General features: G+C 36.2%; 1 protein-coding gene across 3 annotated transcripts in view; it reads left to right on the top strand.

Annotated features, from left to right (window-relative positions):
• Window positions 1-20640, top strand: part of PLXDC2 (plexin domain containing 2) — a 413295-nt gene that overhangs the window by 356882 nt on the left and 35773 nt on the right. For all 3 annotated transcript variants that reach the window (XM_007447295.1, XM_007447296.1, XM_007447297.1), the window contains one exon: window positions 20000-20160. In XM_007447295.1, coding sequence (XP_007447357.1) covers window positions 20000-20160 — 161 coding nt within the window. The remainder of the gene's footprint in view (window positions 1-19999; window positions 20161-20640) is intronic.

Here is a 20640-nt window from a genome sequence, read left to right as displayed (position 1 = left end):
CACCTACTATAACTGATTATACTTAGAAGTATTTGGAAATGAAATTTCCTCTTCCCGTGTAATTATGCATTAGTTTCCATTTTAACCTTTCTTTGAAAAACAGTGCATTCATTCTCCTGTGTCATTGAGTCGTGTCTGAAGCACTGGCATGTGTTCTGCAAACTACAGGGCTACTCTGTGTTTATGATCAAAAACTAAATTCTTTCAACCTTCTAGGTTTCTCGAGAAATTCAGGTTTAATTCTCCATTAAGGGGTTCCTAGAAAGTATTCTTTAAATATATGTATTTCTGTGGATAATGGTTATAAGCACTTAAAACTACACCTTCCTTGTGTTTTCAAATTCTGGCAAAAGCTTTTTTAAGAGTCGCATTTTTAAGGAATTACCTAGCTATGTATTTTAGCGGTACAGCTATTGAATGCCTTCTTTGGCATTTAATTAGTTGCTTCCAAATGACACTCACCAACTAAATAGAAATGTAAATGTCTTCAAGATGCAAACTGGTTAAAATTATATTTAGGGCTGGCTGAAAAAGGTTTGCAAGTTGAATCAATGGCAAAGACTTTTAATTGAGAAGTGAAATCTTCAACCAGATTCAGCTCAATTTAGCAAATTGAGTTGTACCATTCTGCTACACTGCAGACGTTAAAATTATTTCAAGCTCTAAAATCCTGTGATTGATTTTATTATTTAAAATTTGTTGACTGAGATGTATCAGAGTACCAAAAACTGCATTCTCTCTTGGTTCCTCTGAAGGTTCTTTCCTTTGATAAAATTAAGTTTCTTTTAAAAATATATTCGAATGTAAGTTCTTAATTGCTAATGATATTTAAAGTATTGACACTCCAGACAGCATTGTTTTGTCATGCAGGTGGCACTTTGTTTGTCATTTCTTCTTGTTGCTAGGAAGTCTACTAAACTTGGATTCTGAAAGGCTGCATGCTTGAGTTGGAAGTTGGGGTTTTCATCGAAGGGATGCTGAAATAACTACGTTAAGCAGTTTGCAGAACATGATTAAGTTAATTCTGGGGTACAAATCTGCAAAGTGATTGATTTCCAAGAGCTAATACAGAAATACTTTGAATGAACTACAGAATGACTGGCCTAAATTCTGATTCTGTTGTATTCAGTTTTCTATTTCTGGACATATAAGACTTTTCATCCAAAGATAAAATGTTAGAACATTATTCTGACTTATTCACTAGACTACCTCTAAGTTTGTATTTTTTTACCTAGTCTTTAGCAACTGATCAAGTGTCTAGTGTTTCATTTATCATTCAGTCAAATTATTTTTTGACTTTAATACATAAATCATTAAAGTAACATATCTTTCACTTGTTTCCCTACCTTCCCTTGCTATTTTTTTTTTCATCTACTTCTTTCCCATAGATCACAGTCTTGTAAGCAAAGGGAAACTGTTATTACCTTTTGACAGACTATTGAATATCTATCATTTTCTGTTTCTAAAACTGTAAAGCATCTTGGCATTTGGTTTTATCCTTTGCTCTGTTTGGCTACTTTTCATGATAGCACTAACTCTGTAATAAAGTGTATATGTGCCATAATAGTGAAATTTTCTTATATTTCAGAATATTATTTTGAATGTTCCCTAGGATTAAGAATTTCTCTCCTAAAATTTTGTCCGGAGTAGTGGTTTTCAACTTTACATGTACATGGGAATCATCCAGTTATCCTCATCTAATTTTATTATTCTGGCTCATAAAACCCCAGTGCTCAGACTGTTCTCCATACCACTTAAATCTCAGCCTAGGGAGCTGGGACCCAGGCATCAATACTTTTTAAACCCTCAGGTGATTCCCACGTAAAGTTCAGTTGAGAACGAGTGGTCTGATGCAATTCTTCATAAATATTAAAAAGCATCAGAATCACTGGAGGAAGAGAGAGTCTTGTTAAAATGCATTTTCTGCTTTAGTAGTTCCAGGGTGGAGCCCAATTCTTTGCAGTGCCTTTCTGACAAATTCTCAGATAATGCAGAAACCACCAGTTTACAGACCACACTGATTATCAAGAATTGCGTGAATTCTTGATTTCTTTCTGCCAGAATCCCCCAAATAAGAATGACATTTCTTACACTGAATCCGCCCGTTGTTCCTTACCTTTACCTCATGACTCCTCTAAAGCAACACTTTAATTGGTGGCAACAAGAAATTACCCCTGTCTGCACATCGAGAATGTGTCTTGGCCAGCAGAGGCAAGGGACCCAGAAGCATTACGTGTGTTATAGCTCATTTTTAGTACAGTGTGTGAAAATTAGTCCATTTTAGCAGTTACAAATTTATTTATTTTAGTAAAAGTTACATTTTCTTTATTTTGTTGAACCATATGAAATTACTTATTTTTTTTTTTTTTTTAGCATTTTTGACCCACAAAAATTTTAATTTCATTGTTCAACCCAATTGTTTAAAAAAATTGTTATCCAGGATAGGAAAAGCAAAAGAAAAAACACACTGGAATATACATTTTCTCCTTTATTTTGATTTGTTCAACCCAATTGTTTAAAAAATTGTTATCCAGCATAGGAAAAGCAAAAGAAAAATCACACTGGAATATACATTTTCTCCTTTATTAGGATTTGTAGAGTTTATGCTGCTGATAGAACAAAATGATGTAGCAGAACCTCTCAGGAAATACACACACATGGCTTCCAAGAAGCAGCTCTAAATACACTTTCCATTTGCCATCAGCAGAATGTTTTACTACATCCTCTCATTGATCAATTCCTACCTTTCTTTCTGTGCTCATCTCCTGTATAATTTTCTGTCGGCTCTCTTCTTGTCAGAAACCTGGGCTTGGGGCTCTCCTGTTGGAGGAAAAAGACTTCCATATACCATTAGTTTTGGAACCTGAGATTTATGAGGGGCCCCAGGAGCAGTTTTTGTGTGACCCAATATTTCTTGTGACCCTTCCTAGGGTAGTCAACATGTGTAAAGTTATTATTATAGTGTTTTTTTAGTATGAAATGCCTAGTGATCATGATTAATTGCCTTGTGCTACTAAAATAATGTGTATGTCCCTAGAAAATTAGATTAACTTTCGTGTTGATTTGGCTTGACTTGATTTGATTTATTCAAGAAACATTTCTTAAATTACTATGCGATATGCCCATCAGTAGGAGATGGAGATACACAGATAAACAAGGGCTGTGCATACTGTGAGGAAGCAGGTAGTCTAGTGGGATGAGATAGAGTAGTAAATCAATAATTAAGTACAGTGTGGAAAGTGCAAAGATAGATTAAGGAAAAACCATGAGGGCAGAGAAAAGGCACCTAAATAAAACTGGAATTACGGGAAAGCTTCCCAGAAGAGATGATGCTTGATCCGAGTTTTGAAGTGTGGTTAAGATTTGTATAGAAAAGGGACAGAAGAATGACATTTCAGCAGAGGGATCAGCAAAGACAGAGGCTCAGTAGCGTGAAACATCAAAATCTATTTAGCTAACTCTAGAGTTGCCACAGTTTATTTGGTTAGGGTAAAGATATACACAAGTAGTGATGGATGGTGAGGTTGAAAGACAAGTAGGGGCTTCAGGGCTCATAGCCTTTAATGTTTAATATTAGGCAAGGGAGTTTAAACTTTATCCTGAAGATACTGGGAGCCATTGACATCATTTAGACAAAGGAGTGTCATGAAAAGTTTTCCATGTTTAGCAGGTCATTCTTGAGGGATCGTGGGGAACAGATGGGAAAGGAGTGAGATTGAGACCAAGAAAACTAATTAAGAGACTATACTAGTAATTCATAGAAGAAACAGTGAGAGGCTAAACTAAAGTAGTGGTTAATAATGGGAATAAAGGAGAGAGAATGGACAGGAGAAATATATTTAATAAGTAGAAGTTACGTAACTAATATCTGATTGGATGTGTGATTTATGTGATAGGAAAGTGACTGAAATGGCTCCCAGGACTTGGGTTTAATTATATGGTGGATTATGGTGCTGTTAAGAGGGGAAACAGGAAGAGGAACAGGTTTTTAGGAGAGGCAAGGATTTAATTTGAGCATACTGACTTTGCAGTATCTGTGGGACATCCAAATGAAGATGTCCAGTAGGCATTTTTCTATGCAAATCTGAAACTCACTTGAGAAATATAAGCAAACGATATAAGTTTGGGCATCATCAGCATATAAATGATAGCTGAAGTTATCAGAGTGAATGAGGTTACAAAAGAATAATATATAAGTGAAGAGAGAAGAGGACTAAGGAGGGAACACAGCATTTGAGATTTTGTGAAGGAAACTGAAAACAGAGTAAAACAGACAGCAGGAAAATCAAAAGAGTTTGGTATCACAGAAAACAAAGAAGAAGAAAATTTCAAGGAGGGAGTAGAGAACAATGTCAATGCCGCAGACAAGTTAAAAAAAGAAAAAACGGAAAAGTGACCATTAGATTAGGTAGCTTGTTGATATTTGTTGACCTTGACCTGGCAGTTCTACAGTCCACAGCTGCACAATCCCCAAGACAGAATTTGAGAAGTCGATGGGAAATGAGGAAATTGAAGTCAAACAGGACACGCTGCTACTCAAAAGAAGCTTGGTGAGAAGGGAAGTAGAGATTTCTGTTGTTTTATTTTAGGAGCATATTTACATGTTAGAGGTGTTGAGGAGAAAAAAAGACATGAAGAAAAGGAGTTGAGAGATGACTGAGAAAGAAGTGATATATGTGCAAGTGGGGGGCGGGTCAGTCCACATTAATGAAATGAGCCAGGTGAGAGGGAGAAGTTGAGGGAGTTCATCTGAGCTTGCTCGTTTCTCAGTATAATAGGAGACAAAGCAATGGGGCAAGAGTGAGTGGGAGAGGTCAGAGTATGGTGTCCAGGAGTTGAAAGGACTCATAAAACATTTCTGAGGGGAATGGAAAAGGGAGCCTCCTATTAATGTATAAAGGGCATGCCAGTATGTATTTGGAGCCTGCTGACCTTGGTGACCATCCTTGGCGTTTTATGACATCAACACTAAGTGTTTTCATGTGAGCTTAAATCAGTGCTTATGGCTCATGTAGTAAGCTGAACCAGTTTAAGCAAGCAAAAAAAAAATTTTTTGTGAGAGAAAAGAAGATGTGCTTTTTTTTTTTTTTTTTTTTTTGCGGTGCACGGGCCTCTCACTGCTGTGGCCTCTCCCGTTGTGGAGCACAGGCTCTGGATGCGCAGGCTCAGCGGCCATGGCTCACGGGCCCAGCTGCTCCGCGGCATGTGGGATCTTTGCGGACCGGGGCATGAACCCGTGTCCCCTGCATCGGCAGGCAGACTCTCAACCACTGCGCCACCAGGGAAGCCCTATTTTTTAAAAAGCATAAAGCTTTAAAGACAGTATTTTAATCCATTAGATGGTAAATTTAGTTTAGTATTTTCAACAGCTAGGTTTTCAGTGGCTTACTGTTCCAATTAAGACTAATTGTTGCTTTAATTTTATTCTGCAGTGTTCAAATAATGCCATGCGAGATTTAAAATGTATCTTGGGTAACAAGGACAGGCGCTAATTATTTAACACTAATTCATAACAGTACTATAAGCTACTGTGACCAAATGTTATTATTTCAGTTACAGTAATGAATTAACAACTTACTGGATAAAATTTCAACCATAAGTGATTTTAACACGTGTTAACATTATGCTCAGCAGCTACTAAAGAAAAAATTTTTAAGTGTAGAGCTAAATTTAAATGGAATTCTAAGAAATATTTGTTTAACCTAAAGAAGGCAAGAGAGGAGGAAAAAATTGACCACGTAATGGATGAATTCAAAGGAAACAAATAGCAAAATTGCAGACCAAATTCAGCCATACCAATAATTATATTAAATATAAAGAGAATAAACACTCCAATTAAAAACATCGATTATCAGACTGACTTTTTAAAAACAAATCCAACTATATACTGTTTATAAGAGATGTAAAATGATTTTAAGGTAAAAGATTTTGAGGTAAAACAATAGAAAAATATATATCCTGCAAATGTAACCATAGGAAAATTTGAGTGACTACTAAATATCAGACTAAGTAGACTTAAAGACAAGGAGTAGCAACAGAGGTAAAGAGGAACATATCAAATGATAAAAAGGTCATACATCAGGAAGAAGTTGTAATTTTTTTTGATGTGGACCATTTTTTAAAAATTTTATTTATTTTTTTAGACAGCAGGTTCTTATTAATCATCAATTTTATACACATCAGTGTATACATGTCAATCCCAGTCACCCAATCCATCACACCACCATCCGCAACCCACCACAGCTTTCCCCCCTTGGTGTCCCTACATTTGTTCTCTACATCTATGTCTCAACTTCTGCCCTGCAAACCGGTTCATCTGTACCATTTTTCTAGGTTCCACATACATGCGTTAGTATACGATATTTGTTTTTCTCTTTCTGACTTACTTCACTCTGTATGACAGTCTCTAGATCCATCCACGTCTCAATAAATGACCAAATTTCGTTCCTTTTTATGGCTGAGTAATATTCCATTGTATATGTGTACCACATCTTCTTTATCCATTCATCTGTCGATGGGCATTTAGGTTGCTTCCATAACCTGGCTATTGTAAATAGTGCTACAATGAACATTGGGGTGCATGTGTCTTTTTGAATTATGGTTTTCTCTGGGTATATGCCCAGTAGTGGGATTGCTGGATCATATGGTAATTCTATTTTTAGTTCTTTAAGGAACCTCCATACTGTTCTCCATAGTGGCTGTATCAATTTACATTTCCACCAACAGTGCAAGAGGGTTCCCTTTTCTCCACACCCTCTCCAGCATTTGCTGTTTGTAGATTTTCTGATGATGCCCATTCCAAGTGGTGTGAGGTGATACCTCATTGTGGTTTTGATTTGCATTTCTCTAATCATTAGTGACGTTGAGCAGCTTTTCATGTGCTTCTTGGCCATCTGTATGTCTTCTTTGGAGAAATGTCTATTTAGGTCTTCTGCCCATTTTTGGATTGGGTTGTTTGTTTCTTTAATATTGTGCTGCATGAGCTGTTTATATATTTTGGAGATGAAATGAATCTACAGTAAGAAGCACAGTGGTTGCGGGGAAAGGGAATTTTCTGAAGGCATGGAGATGTTCTGTATCTTGGTTTGGCTGATGATTACTTTGGTATATAAAAGTTATCAAAATTTATTGATTTGTACACTTAAGATCTGTGCATTTCAAGGATGCAGATTTTACCTTAGTGAAAAGAAAAAGAAAGAAAATAGAGAAATTTTGATGCCCTTCTCATAAACTAGATAGTTTTTTTTTTAATTCTCATGAAGAAATTTTTCCAAGCTTCTTAAAATTCTTAATGAGAGTAAAAAGTCTTATCCTTAGCAAACGAGCTTCTCTAATTAGTTGCATAAAATTTAATGCTCTGATTACTTGATTCATGTTTTGCTTTAAGTTATTCTTAGAATCTTCCCATGTAATTGCTAATAATGATAAAATTATCTAGCAGTTATTGGGCTGTTACTATACACCAGATACTCTTCTAAGGGCTTTGCATGTTTCTCTCATTAATCCTTAGAGTACCCTATGAAGAATGTAGTACCATAATCCCATTTTACGCATGAAGTATCTTATGCATGAAATATCAGAAGCACGGGATTTACGTAATCTGTCTGGGGTCACATGTCTGTAAGGGATGTAGCTGGGCTCTACCACCAAACACTCTGCTGTCAGAGCACATGCTGCTCCCCATTGCCATCCTGTCCTACAACCTGGGAGGGCTGCTCCAGATGTGGCACTGAACCCGGAGGAAGAGTCCTCTTCACCCTGTACCTGTCAAAGCAGAAAGACAGATGCGTGTCCAGACCACGTAGCTAATGTGGAGGCTTAGTACCTGCACTCCTCTTAATCATGGCTCTACTACCAGATCAGTATGAGACGTTCTTGAAATTATTCATAGCAATGGGATCCTTCCTCTCACTGAAGCTTAAGTGCATGTTGAATGAAAGCAAGGACATTATGTAGCCATTTGCCTGCCATTCTCCCTCTGTTAAAGCAGTCCAAGATCTCAGCAAACACAAGCAACGCCAATTGCCAGTTCATAGTGAGAATGAGCCTTATGGGTCCTCTGATCCCATCCCCCAACAATTTGAGACCCAAACCCTTGCAACTATAAGAGTCATAGGAGTGCTGCATACCCACTGTGTGGGACCATTTTACAAAACTGATTTGATGGAAAAGATTAGGCTGAGACGAGTGCTCACCTGCTGGAGTAACCATATTCTATCCCACATTCAAAGTGTGGAACTTTAGATGCCAGGAAACTTGATATTCCAGGACCTAAGGGGCAGACAGTTGTGGTAAACACAATTTTACAGCATCCTTCCTCCCAAGCAGGCTAGCTGACTCTGTCCCCATTAGAGGCATTATCTGAGCCATGTTGTGACAGTACTGATGCTAAGCAATATGCTATAAATACCCTGCAAAACTGGTCCTTAGGGGTTTCAGTTTTTTCTTTCTACTCTTGCTATACATGCACATTTTATTAGTTCTGGTAACCCAAGTTTTTTTCCCAGTTTCCGATTCTGTCTTTTTGAGATACATAGCACATTCATCTAGTCCTGCCTGGGAGATTCCATACATCAAACCACAACAAATAACAAAAGGATTGTGTGGTTGTTAAGAGCATCAAGGACTAAGTTTCAATCCTGAGGTCCCCACAAGGGCCAAATTGTTATCTCCAGAAACTAAATTAATCCATGCTTTCTTAGGAAGCACAAAGGTTCTCGTTAATTTTAAGCATAAACTCAGGTGCGAAAGACCTTGAGATTGGTTTAATATTCAGCAGTTTTCAAAAGAAGTTGCCTATAGATAATCACAGAAAGGTTGATTTTATTTAGACAGCCTACTGAATCGCAGCAGCTTGGCTTTTGTTTTTCAGACAGTGGCTGCAGGTTCTTTGTAGCATGGCCATGTCCCAGCTGCCGCTGGGCTCTGGGAAGAGACAGTTAAACTCATAAGGACCTTGGTGGCCTGTTTTCCTACAGAGGGGTATACAGTGCAGGTGCATGGAGATTGAACTTGATCTTTCCACTGGAAAAACTATTCACTGAGACATCCTTGCTTTCATCCAGCATGCACTTAAGCTTCAGTGAGAGAACGGATTCCCATTTCCATGAATAATTTCAAGAAGGCCTCATATTGACTTGGTAGCACAGCCATGATTAAAAGGAGTGGCAATAGTAAGGGTTCGTATTAGCTAAGTGGTTTGGACACACATCTGGCTTTCCACACTGATGGGAGCAAGGTGAAAAGGTTCTTTCTCGATATTCAGAAAAAGTGATGGATTTGATAGGGAAGCAAACATTCATTGTGATATTCATATGTTTGTATAGAAGTGACCTCTTTTAATATAACTGACTTCATTCTAATGGACAGGATTAAATGGCATGAAGAGTCACTCTATTCTGTACCCCCAGATCTTGAAAGTACGTTGTCAACCTCATTTTTTGGTATTCCATAGTAACTGGGGATATATTTTTAATATATGTGTTTAATATATGTTTAATATTTATGGGTAATTTAAGTACTAAGATTTCTGCGGATTATTTTGTAGAAGCAGAGATACATTTTATCATTAAAAAATAATTTTTAAATGAAGAAACAAGACAACTTGATATAGAAAGCTGATGTTAGGGAAACTTTACAAGTTAGATCTTATAAAGATCTTGGTTGCTGAAAATATTAAGAGACATAGGTTGATTATTACAAAAAAGCACATATAAATAAGAAATGAAAAACTCTAATGGATTATTAGAAGGATTTATTTTTGGTATTACAGTAGCTATAAATATGGTAAATCGCCTCTTTTAGATGCTCACACATACACATGCACAAAAGCACCAGTCACATAACAAGGCTGGAAGCAGGCTGGGTGGTGACTCCTATCCCAAATCCCTCATTTTGATGGAATCAAGCATTTCTTTTAATATGATTTCACGGAAATTTTATTTAGCTTTATTTTTCTAAGATAAAAGGTAACAGATTCTTGTTTAAAAAGGTTGTCATAACCTAAGCTCTTTTAAGCCAGAATGTTTTATATGTTTCCCTGAATGAAATTTCACAGCTGCCCTGTAGTAGCACAGGCTGCAGAAGAGAAGCTGGGTCAGCTGCCCTGCCAGATATTGTTCTCACCACACGTAACGCACTTAACTGTGTTTTGTGCAGCCATTTTAATATCTTTTCACAGTACTTACCCAAATTCCTCCTATGGAGATGTCATAATGTGAATTATGAATGTATTGACACAGTGATTCGTATTGTGGATTAGGTATGGGTTGCATAATAGTTTCAAGGACCTCTAATACCCAAATAATATTGACAGATTGGTAAGCATCCAAAAACTAGGAACACCATGATTATAAAATGAAAGAACTAAGAGAATTATGAAAACTAAGAAAATACATAAAATACCAGGGGAGACTCTGAATGAAGTCAAGGTCATGATCATGTCTATATCATGTCTATAGAAAGTTAAAAGAGCTACTAGACTTATTATATGAGCTACAAAATGAGATCAGTTGCAAGGGAAACTTCCAAAGGAAAAGTCAATTTAGGTAAAATTTTTATTTTTACTTGATTTTCTTCTGTTACATTCGTTAGCTCATAAATGGGTTCAATAATATTCCACAGGGAAAGTCATGTGTTTTTAATCCAAAAGTGGAACAGTAACATTTTAAGCATTTCATAGTTTAACTTCATTCTGAAGTGTTAAAAAAAGAACATTTGACATCATCCATATAAGATTTATGAATTTTGAACAAATTTGTGTAAGACTTTGTCCAAAGCCTCTTGGTCCCCCAAAAGACATTAATACATTGTGGAATTTATGGGCTGTAGTGTCTCTTTTTAAAGCCAAGAGAAGAGTTAGATTTAGAAATAACACTTTAGAGTGAATAAAATTTCAGACAAGGAGTATTTCTATTTTAGTTTTACTTTATTGCTGGACTTTAATTATCAGCAAGATTTAAAAGTGGGTACAGACCATTTTAGCAATGAATTAAAATCTCTAACATATTAAAGGATTGTACTTCTAAATACAGAATATCAATGCTACATGCATGTAAATACTGAAAAAAAAATCAGTCATAGAAAAAGCAAGGAGACATAGAGGTTTAAAATTAAATGCTACACTTTGAAGAAACAAAAGGTCAAATTTTTTTTCCTTCTTTCCTCCTATCTTCTTTCTTCTACCTTATTCTTCCATTTTGTCTCTTATCAATAATTCATAATCTTTTCTTGAAATGAAGAAAATTAAACACATTTACATGAGGTCCTGAATATTTTCAATATGTGCTTAATACCTTTTAAAAATCTGTTATCTTTGTTATCATGGTAGGTAAAACTCACCCAAAGATAGCGAATGCTTTGATAGCTTTGACAATTCTCAACAGTCCTCTCTGTGTCTAAATATTGATCTGTGTTTTATAATGTACTAAAAAGTTAGGAACTCATAAGAACTGATAGGTCACTCAGTGGCTCAGATGAGAGTATATTATCTTTGATACTATTGATTTTCTGTGCTTCATTTATGTTTTAAAGTATGTCTACAACATAGTAGAAAAAAGGTCTTGATTTGGTAGGCTTTTCAAATATATTTATATACTTCCTTTTTTGGCCTTGAGGCTCTATTTGAGGATGTCTTATTGTGTTTTATCATTAATTCATCTTATTTGAATACACAACGTAAAGGTAAAAAAGCTAAAGATTTGAATTGTCCTCTAAGCAATACTGTGCGTGTGTGAGGATAATTCTTTGGCTTTTGTTCACTTTTGGACATAAATGAAAGAGCATAATATATTTCTAAGAATAGAATTAGAGTTTGGTTTTCAGACTAGATTCCTTCTGACCTCTCTGAATATTCCCCCAACTCCTATGGACTCTGACGAGCTTCAGAAGTTTGTACCTGAAACAGATTCAGTGTCTTCTCTGACCCACTTCTATCTGCCAGTTTCCAGGAACAATCAGTCGAGCCCCAGGAATGAATGTGGCCAAAGTTGACATCTTTGTTTATTGTCTTTTCTAAAGGAACGAAATCAATTTATTTGAGCAGTCTGCCCTTGAGGTGAATGAACTAAACTTCAAATATGGAAATTACTAGCACTTGCTTAAACATTTTAAACTTCAATTTTGCGTTTGAGGTGCTCATCATTTTTAACACAAAGGATTCTCTGCAATCTGTTTGCAGGTCCCCGTAAGTGTGCAAAACCTATACCATTTAATTGAATAGTGGTATTAAACTCGAAACCAAATAGTGAAAGAATTTAAAATCAAAGCACATCAATGGGGTGTTCACTTCACCTCCAGACTCAATGTCCCTTAATATGCCATCATAATACCTGTTAATAGAGAGACCAGCTAGAATAGAGATGCAGAAAACTTGGCTAAATAATACGAGAACAGAAAAATATGTTCTCCAGAAATATGTGTGTAACTTTTGCCACTTCATTTAGATGGTTATTCTGAAACGTTTAAAAATAGCACTGGCTTGGGACACCAGGATAACCCTGTAATATCTTGGAATTGAATTTGCTACATTTCTCCTTAAATGTTTTGCTCTAATTAAGACACATAAAGTCATGTGCACATTCATAGATTCCTACATATTTATGTTGTCGACTGGTTAGTAATATTTTGAAAATCCATGAAGATTGTTTATTTTATTAAAATCATCATCATCATCCCAAACTGTTATAAAATGCTAATTGGCTAGTAACAAACTACATTCTGTACAGGTTTCATTAGATATGAAAGGGTATCTTAACATCTATACCAGTACTGCAAAGGAGAATTTGTAAAGGGAGATTTCATAAGTAGCCATTATTAGAAATATAAATAAGTAATAATTATGAAGGTAAGCATTTGTGCCTAAATAAAAGGAATGAGTAGGGCTTCCCTGGTGGCGCAGTGGTTGAGAGTCTGCCTGCCAATGCAGGGGACACGGGTTTGAGCACTGGTCTGGGAAGATCCCACATGCCGCGGAGCAACTAGGCCCGTGAGCCACAATTACTGAGCCTGCACGTCTGTGCTCCGCAACAAGAGAGGCTGCGATAGTGACAGGCCTGTGCACCGCGATGAAGAGTGGCCCCCACTTGCCGCAACTAGAGAAAGCCCTTGCACAGAAACAAAGACCCAACACAGCCATAAATAAATAAATAATTAATTAATTAATAAATAAAAGGGATGAGTAGATTTCAAGGTATAAATGCAATTATGATTTTTCACTCTAAAGATTGGCGACCTATGTTCCCGCAAGTCAAAGATAGATAGTTTTACTGACGAGAACTCTTATTGAATGAAACATGTCCCTGGCTCTCCTCTTCCTTCCTGAGAAGGACTGTCCCTTGCCTGCTGCCTCCTCAACAGGTTCTGGGTCTCTGGCCCACTTGGGAAGTGACAGCCCAAGGTCAAGTCATAAGTGTCTTTTCCTTTCCTTTCCCATCCTCACACACACACACAAAATGAGACTGAACTTTGGCATGTTGCTTGTAAAAGACTGCTAATCCCAGAAATAGAACCAGAGGCTTTTTGGTTGAATGGATGGATGGATGGATAGATGAAGGGAAGGAGGGATAGAGGGATGGAATTATATATGAGATCTGAAGAACCATTCAAGGCTTCCTTTCGTGACTCAAGTAGATATTTTTGCCACATTTTCCCCAAAGCAACCTTTTAAATTAATCCTATTTTCCCGTGAAAGTAATCTGTCACACTCTTTTAAAAATGAGAAAATAGCCAAGAGCACAAAGTGCAGTAATACAAGCATACTTAAGAATGAAGCCAAACTCTTAAAAGTAACAAATGTTCAGGGCACAAACAGTTTATATGGTGTCATGAATCTGACAGTATAATTTGCCTCATATAAAATACAGTAACATAATAGCTACATTAATTAAGTACTTATTACATGCCAGGTACTCTCCTATGTACTTAATATGTATTAAATGTTTGATTTTCACAGCAACCCTATGGAGTAATTATTGTTATTGACCATGTGGTAGAGATAAACTAACCGAAGACTAGACGGATTAAGTAATTTATTATAACCTCATTTGATCTTTATTGGAGAAGTACTTATTCCAATATCTGTAACGCATTTTCAACAGCCTTTCTTTTTCTGTTTCTTTTATTTCCCTTTTTTCCCTCTCCCTCCTTCCCTCCACCAGACATGGGTTTAAGTACATATGATGTCAGACATTGACACCCTCCTTGTCCCAGAGAAGTGACAAGACACCCAGCCTCTGTCCCTTTGCAGGCACAATGTTAATTCTTTAATCATATTTAAGTTGATTTATCTTGACCTGAAATTACCAGGTTCTTTTCAGACTTCTTTACCAGAAGAACTCACAAGAAATAAGAGGAAATAGCAGTACATACAGTTCAGTGTTAATTGAGAAATTATTGAACACAGATTCAGAGTGCAGACTCTGAGGGCAGACTGCTCGTGTTTGAGTCCCAGTTCATCTTAATAGCTTTACAACCTTGGCACATTTCCTAATTTCGCTATGCCTTAGGTTTCTCATCTATTGAATGCGAATAGTAATAATGCCTATCTCTTATGGTCATTAATTTGATTAATTTGATACTTGTAATACAAATATGCCTGGCAAATTGTAAATGAATTGCTTATATTTTTTATTGCGATAAAATACACATAACATAAAATTTACCACCTTAATCATTTTTAAGTGTACAATTCAGTGATATTAAATGCATTCATAATGTTGTGCAACCATCACCACCGTCCATCTCCATAGCTCTTTTCATCTTGTAAAACTGAAACTGTATACCCATTAAACCAAAACTCCTCATTCTCTCCTCCCTCCCCCCAGTCCCTGGCAGCCACCATTCTACTTTCTGTCTCTATAATTTTGACTACTCTAAGTATAAGTAGAAACATACGGTATTTGTCTTTTTGTGACTGGCTTATTTCACTTAGCACAAAGTTCATCCATGTTGTAACATATGTAAGAATTTCCTTTCTTTTTAAGGCTAAATAACATTCAATTGTATGTTTATGTGACACTTTGCTTATCCATTCATCTGTTGATGGACATTGGGTTGCTTCCATGTTTTAGCTATTGTAAATAATGCTGCTAAAATAGATGTACAAATGTCTCTTCAAGATTCTGCTTTCAGTTCTTTTGAGTATATACCACAAAGTGGAGTTGCTGGATCATATGGTAATTCTGTTTTTGATTGTTTGAGGAGCACCCTCCTGTTTTCCATAGTGACCACATTATTTTCCATTCCCACCAAGCGCGCACAGGGTTCCAATTTCTCCACAACCTCACCAACATTAGTTATTTTCTATTTTGTTGATGGTAGCCATCCTAATAACTGTGAGGAGGTATCTTATTGTGGTTTTGATTTACATGTCCCTAATCGTTGCTGATGTTGAATATCTTTTCATGTGTTTAATGGCTATTTGTGTATCTTCTTTGGATATGTGTCTATTCAGGTCCTTTGCCCATTTTTGAATCAGGTTGTTTGCTTTTTGTTGTTGAATTTTAGGAGTTCTCTATATATTCTGGATATCCTGTGGGCTACCTTTTTAGTCTGGCGATATTTTTCTGATGCACAACATATTCTGATTTTCATGAAGTCTAAAATGTCTATTTTTTCTTTTGTTGCCCATGCCTTTGAGGTCATAGCCAAGAACTCACTGCCAAATCCAATGTTCTGAAGCTTTTGCCCTATATCTTCGATAAGAGTTTTATAGTTTTATGTCTTACATTTATGTCTTTGATTCATTTTGAGTTAAATTTTGTTTATGGTGTTAGGTAAGAGTCCAACTTCATTCTTTTGCATGCGGACATCCTGTTTTCCCAGCACTGTTTGTTGAAAAGACTGTCCTTTCCTTATTGAATGGTCTTCGCATCATTGTCAAAAATCATTTTCCATTTATGCTACAGTTTACTTCTGGGCTGTCTATTCTATTCCGTTGGTCCATATGTCTGTCTTTATGCCATTACATACTCTTCTGATTACTGTAACTTTGTAGCAAGTATTAAAATCAGGAAATGTGAGTTCTTTGGCTTTGTTCTTCTCTTTCAAGATTGTCCTGGCTATTCAGGGTCCCTTGAGATTCCATATGAATTTTGAGAAGGGTTTTTCTGTTTCTGCAAAAACACCATTGGGATTTTTATAGAGATTATATTGAATCTGTAGATAACTTTGGATAGTATTGACATCATAACAATATTAAGTCTTCTAATCCATGAACATGAGATGTGTTTTCATTTATGTCTTCTTTAATTTCTTTCAGCAATGTTTTATGAACAAGTCTTTTGCCTCCTTAGTTAATTCCTAAGTATTTTATTCTTTTTGATGCTATTATAAATGGAATTGTTTTTGTAATTTCTTTTTTATTGTTCAGTGTTACAATATAGAAATGCAACTGCTTTTTGTACATTGACTTTGTATCCTGTTACATACATTGTTGATGAATTCATTTATCAGCTCCAACAGTTTGTCTTGGGAATATTTAGGGAATATTTAGGTATATATATACACATATATATATATATATATATGTATGTATGTATGTATGTATACACACACACACACACACACACACACACACACACACATATAAATAATAATTTCATCTGCAGAGATCAACTTACTTCTTTCTAATTTGGATGCCTTTTATTTATTTTTCTTGCCTAATTGCTCTGGCTAGAATTTCCAATACTGTGTTGAATAGAAGTAGCTACTGTGGGCATCCTTGTCTTGTTCCTGATTTTAGAGGAAAAGCTTTTAGCTTTCACAGTTGAATATGGTAGCTGTAAGTTTTTCATGTACGGTTTTTATTTTGTCAAGGTGTTCTCCTTCTTTTCCTAGATGTTGAGTGTTTTCATCATGAAAGGCTGCTGAATCTTGTCAAATTCTTTTTCTGTATCAATTGAGATGATTACATGTTTTTTCACCCTGCAGGACTCCCTTAAGCATTTCTTGCAGAACAAGCCTGGTGGTAACCGACTCCCTCAGCTTTTCTCTGAGAATATCTTAATTTCTCCCTCACTTTTGAAGGAAACTTTTGCCAGACTTTGGATTCCTGGTTGACAGGTACTTTTCAGCACTTTGAATATATCAGCCCACTGCCTTCTGTCTTCCAAAGTTTCTGTTGAGAAATCTGCTCATATTCTTATTGAGGATCCCTTGTATGTGATGAGTTGCTTCTCTCTTGCAGCTTTCAAGATTCTCTCTTTGCCTTTGTCTTTCAAAAGTTTGATTATAATTTATCTCCATGTTGGTCTCCTTCATTTCATCTTACCTGAAGTTCCTTGAGCTTCTTGGATGTTTATATCAAATTTGGGAGGTTTGGATCCCATCAAACTGAGAAGTTTTCAGCCATTATTTCATCAAATATCCTCTGTCCCTTTCTCTGTCTTCTTCTTCTTGGAATTCCATGATGCAAATACCGATCCACTTGATGGTGTCCCACAGGTCTTTTAGGCCCTGTTCACTTTTCTTCAATCTCTCTTCTTTCTGTTCCTCAGACTTGAGCATTTCCATTGTCTTATTTTTAAGTTAATTGATTCTCTTTTCTGCCTGCTTAAGTCTGCCTTTGAATGCTCTACTGAATTTTTAATTTCAGTCATTATATTTTTCAGCTTCAGAAGTTCTCTTTGGTTTCTTTTTAGGTTTTCTATCTCTTTATGGATATTTCCATTTTGTTCATACATTGTTTTCTTGACTTTCTCTACCTCTTTCTTTAGTTCTTCAAGCATCTTTAAGACAGTTGCTTTAAAGTGCTTGTCTGATAGATTGTCCATCAGGTGTTTTACAGGGACAGTTTTTGTTGATTAATTTTTTTTCCTTTGAAAGAGCCATACTTTCCTGTTTCTTTGTATGCCTTGTGAAATATTTTTCAAAACTGGACGTTTGAATCTCATTAAGCTGTGACTCTGGAAATCACATTCTCGCCCTTCCCCAGAGTTTGCTGCTTTTTGTTATCATATTATTTAATTTATTTACTAGTTTATTGGTTTTGTAGGCTGTCTCTGTGCTGAGGTGTAATCTTGAGGTCTTTTCGAGTCTTTTCTGAGCTTTTCCCTGGCCACATACAGCCATGTTCTAATTTTCCCCACACGTGCATTTGATTTTGAATGTCCTAGTCTTTCATATCTGGCTCCCAAAGTGGGAAAAGAGAAAAATAAAGAGAGGTGGGATGAAAAGAGTACCGGTTCTTTAAATCACTTGGATGTTACTTTAGATCCAGGGAGAAAGGCTTACAACAATGGCAGAAGGTGCAAAACCAATGGCTGCATCTTTGTCTGCCCCTCAGTTAATGAGAAGCACCAATCAATCAGTGATCAGAACACACTCCCAATGTTTTCAGGACAGGGTACATTTTGCCTACTGCGGTTCCTGCAGGCTGCTTCAGAAACAGGTGTGTAGTTGACTGCCACATGGCTAATGGGCGGGAGGATGCATAGCTACTTCTGGACTAAGTGCCGAAACTGACTGAAATTAACCACAGCTTGCAGTCTGAGCCTTCTCCCTAGAAGTTGCAAGCCTGCCATAGAGTCCAGAGTTCCAAAACAGTTGTCAGACAGATTCTGCCAGTGCAATTGTTTTCTGTGTGGGAAGACAGATTCCTGATAGTTCCTACTCTTCCATGTTCCCAGAATCTTCTTTGTAAATGAACTTTTACATAATGAATTACTCTTTAAATTTTACATTCTTTAACTAATGAATTTCTGTTATGTAAGGGAAACCTTTAGGAATTTGAGCTTTATTAGATTTGGAGGATTACTGAATACCAACTATGGGTCTCAGGCAAAGAATAAACAAATAGCAACAAAACTCTGAAGGATGTATAATAAGAATTGGGAGGTAAATTTTCCTTGCTCTATTTGAAATTCTGTTATTTTGTATTTACCACACATTCTGATAGGCAGTCACGTTCGTTTTTTTTCTATTAATGAAAATTATAATAAAAGAATTAAATCAGTGCTTATTAAATGAGGTTTAATAGACAAAAAACTGTTTAAAACATAGATGCAGAGGTTGGAAATAACAAAGATGTAAATTGGTAATGAAAGGATTAGGAATCACTGTTCTAGAACTTCTGTGAGTCTTAAAGAATTTTCTAATGATTCAAAAATACCAATCATATTATGTACTAAGATACAATTACCTGCTGCACATAATTTAAGAAGGTCTCCTCTAAATGCCTGAGTAGACATTAAATATTGCATAATTTTAGAACAAGAGAAGACTTTAGAGATTAGTTTTATTTGGCTGATTGACTTTGCCTTGGCTAATTATTACTTTAGAAATTTAATTTCTCCTTTTTCCTAACTCTCTGAAAATGGATATTACAGTGGAGAGCATCTCAGTAAAACTTAGAGAAAATGATACTGACATGTGGCATAGTGGAATATTTTCATGTGCTGTGTGTTCCCTTTAGATAGTGATAAACTGTTTGAGGGTCATTTAGCATCCATCTGTTACACTTTTATAGAGCATTTCAGTTTAAAACAGATTTTGAAAATTATCCTTTGAACTCATGCACAGACTTTCTGAAAATGCCTGTGTAGCCCACCAAAATATGTCTGATACTCTTCAATTTAAATTTTCCAAAAGAAAATGAGAGAGATTTCAAAAAGTAATCAATTTTTCCACAGGTAAGAGTGCCAGTGGTTTAATGAGAAAAATCAAAGTTAAACTTATTATATAGTTAGTTTTAGATTTTCCACAGAACTTTTAGAATAAAGGCTATTAATTTTGCCTTATGTAACAGAATAAAGATGAACTATAAATTAAAACACAATTATAAATGTGTTTTTAATCATTAATAGTATGGATTTTTCATTTGCCCAAATAAAGAGCATCTAACTTCTAAAATTGGTGTTATGGAAAAGAAAAGGATAGTTGTACAGAAAGTGAAAAAAAAAATTCACTGGTACTTTATTAAGAATATAAATATTCCCTCCAATGAAAACGCAGACCTACGTGTGCACGCGTGAATGTCCTGACAGCTGTGCTGTTCTTCCAGCCTCTACAGATGACAGTGCAGCCGAGAAGAAAGGGGGAACCCTTCACGCCGGCCTCATCGTTGGAATTCTCATCCTTGTCCTCATTATAGCTGCAGCCATTCTTGTGACAGTCTATATGTATCACCATCCGACGTCAGCAGCCAGCATCTTCTTTATTGAGGTAAGTGTCAAGTAGAGTACATGAAAACCGTGCTAGCTGATGAACTCCAGCCATCTGCTGACACCACCTGCATTTACTATTTAGCACATGATTTCTCCACTTTGCAGTTGTGAGCTGGCTGATTTCACACGTGCACACATGCGTGCGCATGTACCTATTGATAGCTGGATTTCACGTGATGAGCTCAGTTACCTTACCTCAGGAGCTTTTAAAGAAATAAGCCATCTCGCCTTTTACAGATCGAAAAGAAAATAGAAACCATATTTTTTGTCTTAGAAACCATATTTTTTGTCTTATTGTACCAAGTATGTTAAGCAGCTGCTCTTCGATCCTAGAAGGAAATGAAGCATATGCTGGAGGCTAAAGGATTTAGCTTAAATCAACTAAGCGCTATAACAGTAATTGAGTATTGGCCAGATTCATAATACAATATGGTGACCCTGCTCTTAAAACGCTCACAAACTATTTAAGAAAAATACA

This window comes from Lipotes vexillifer, unplaced genomic scaffold, assembly GCF_000442215.2.
Source record: "Lipotes vexillifer unplaced genomic scaffold, Lipotes_vexillifer_v1.1 scaffold297, whole genome shotgun sequence".
NCBI classification, from domain to species: Eukaryota; Metazoa; Chordata; class Mammalia; order Artiodactyla; family Lipotidae; genus Lipotes; species Lipotes vexillifer.
This window is presented reverse-complemented; position numbering and strand designations above follow the sequence as displayed.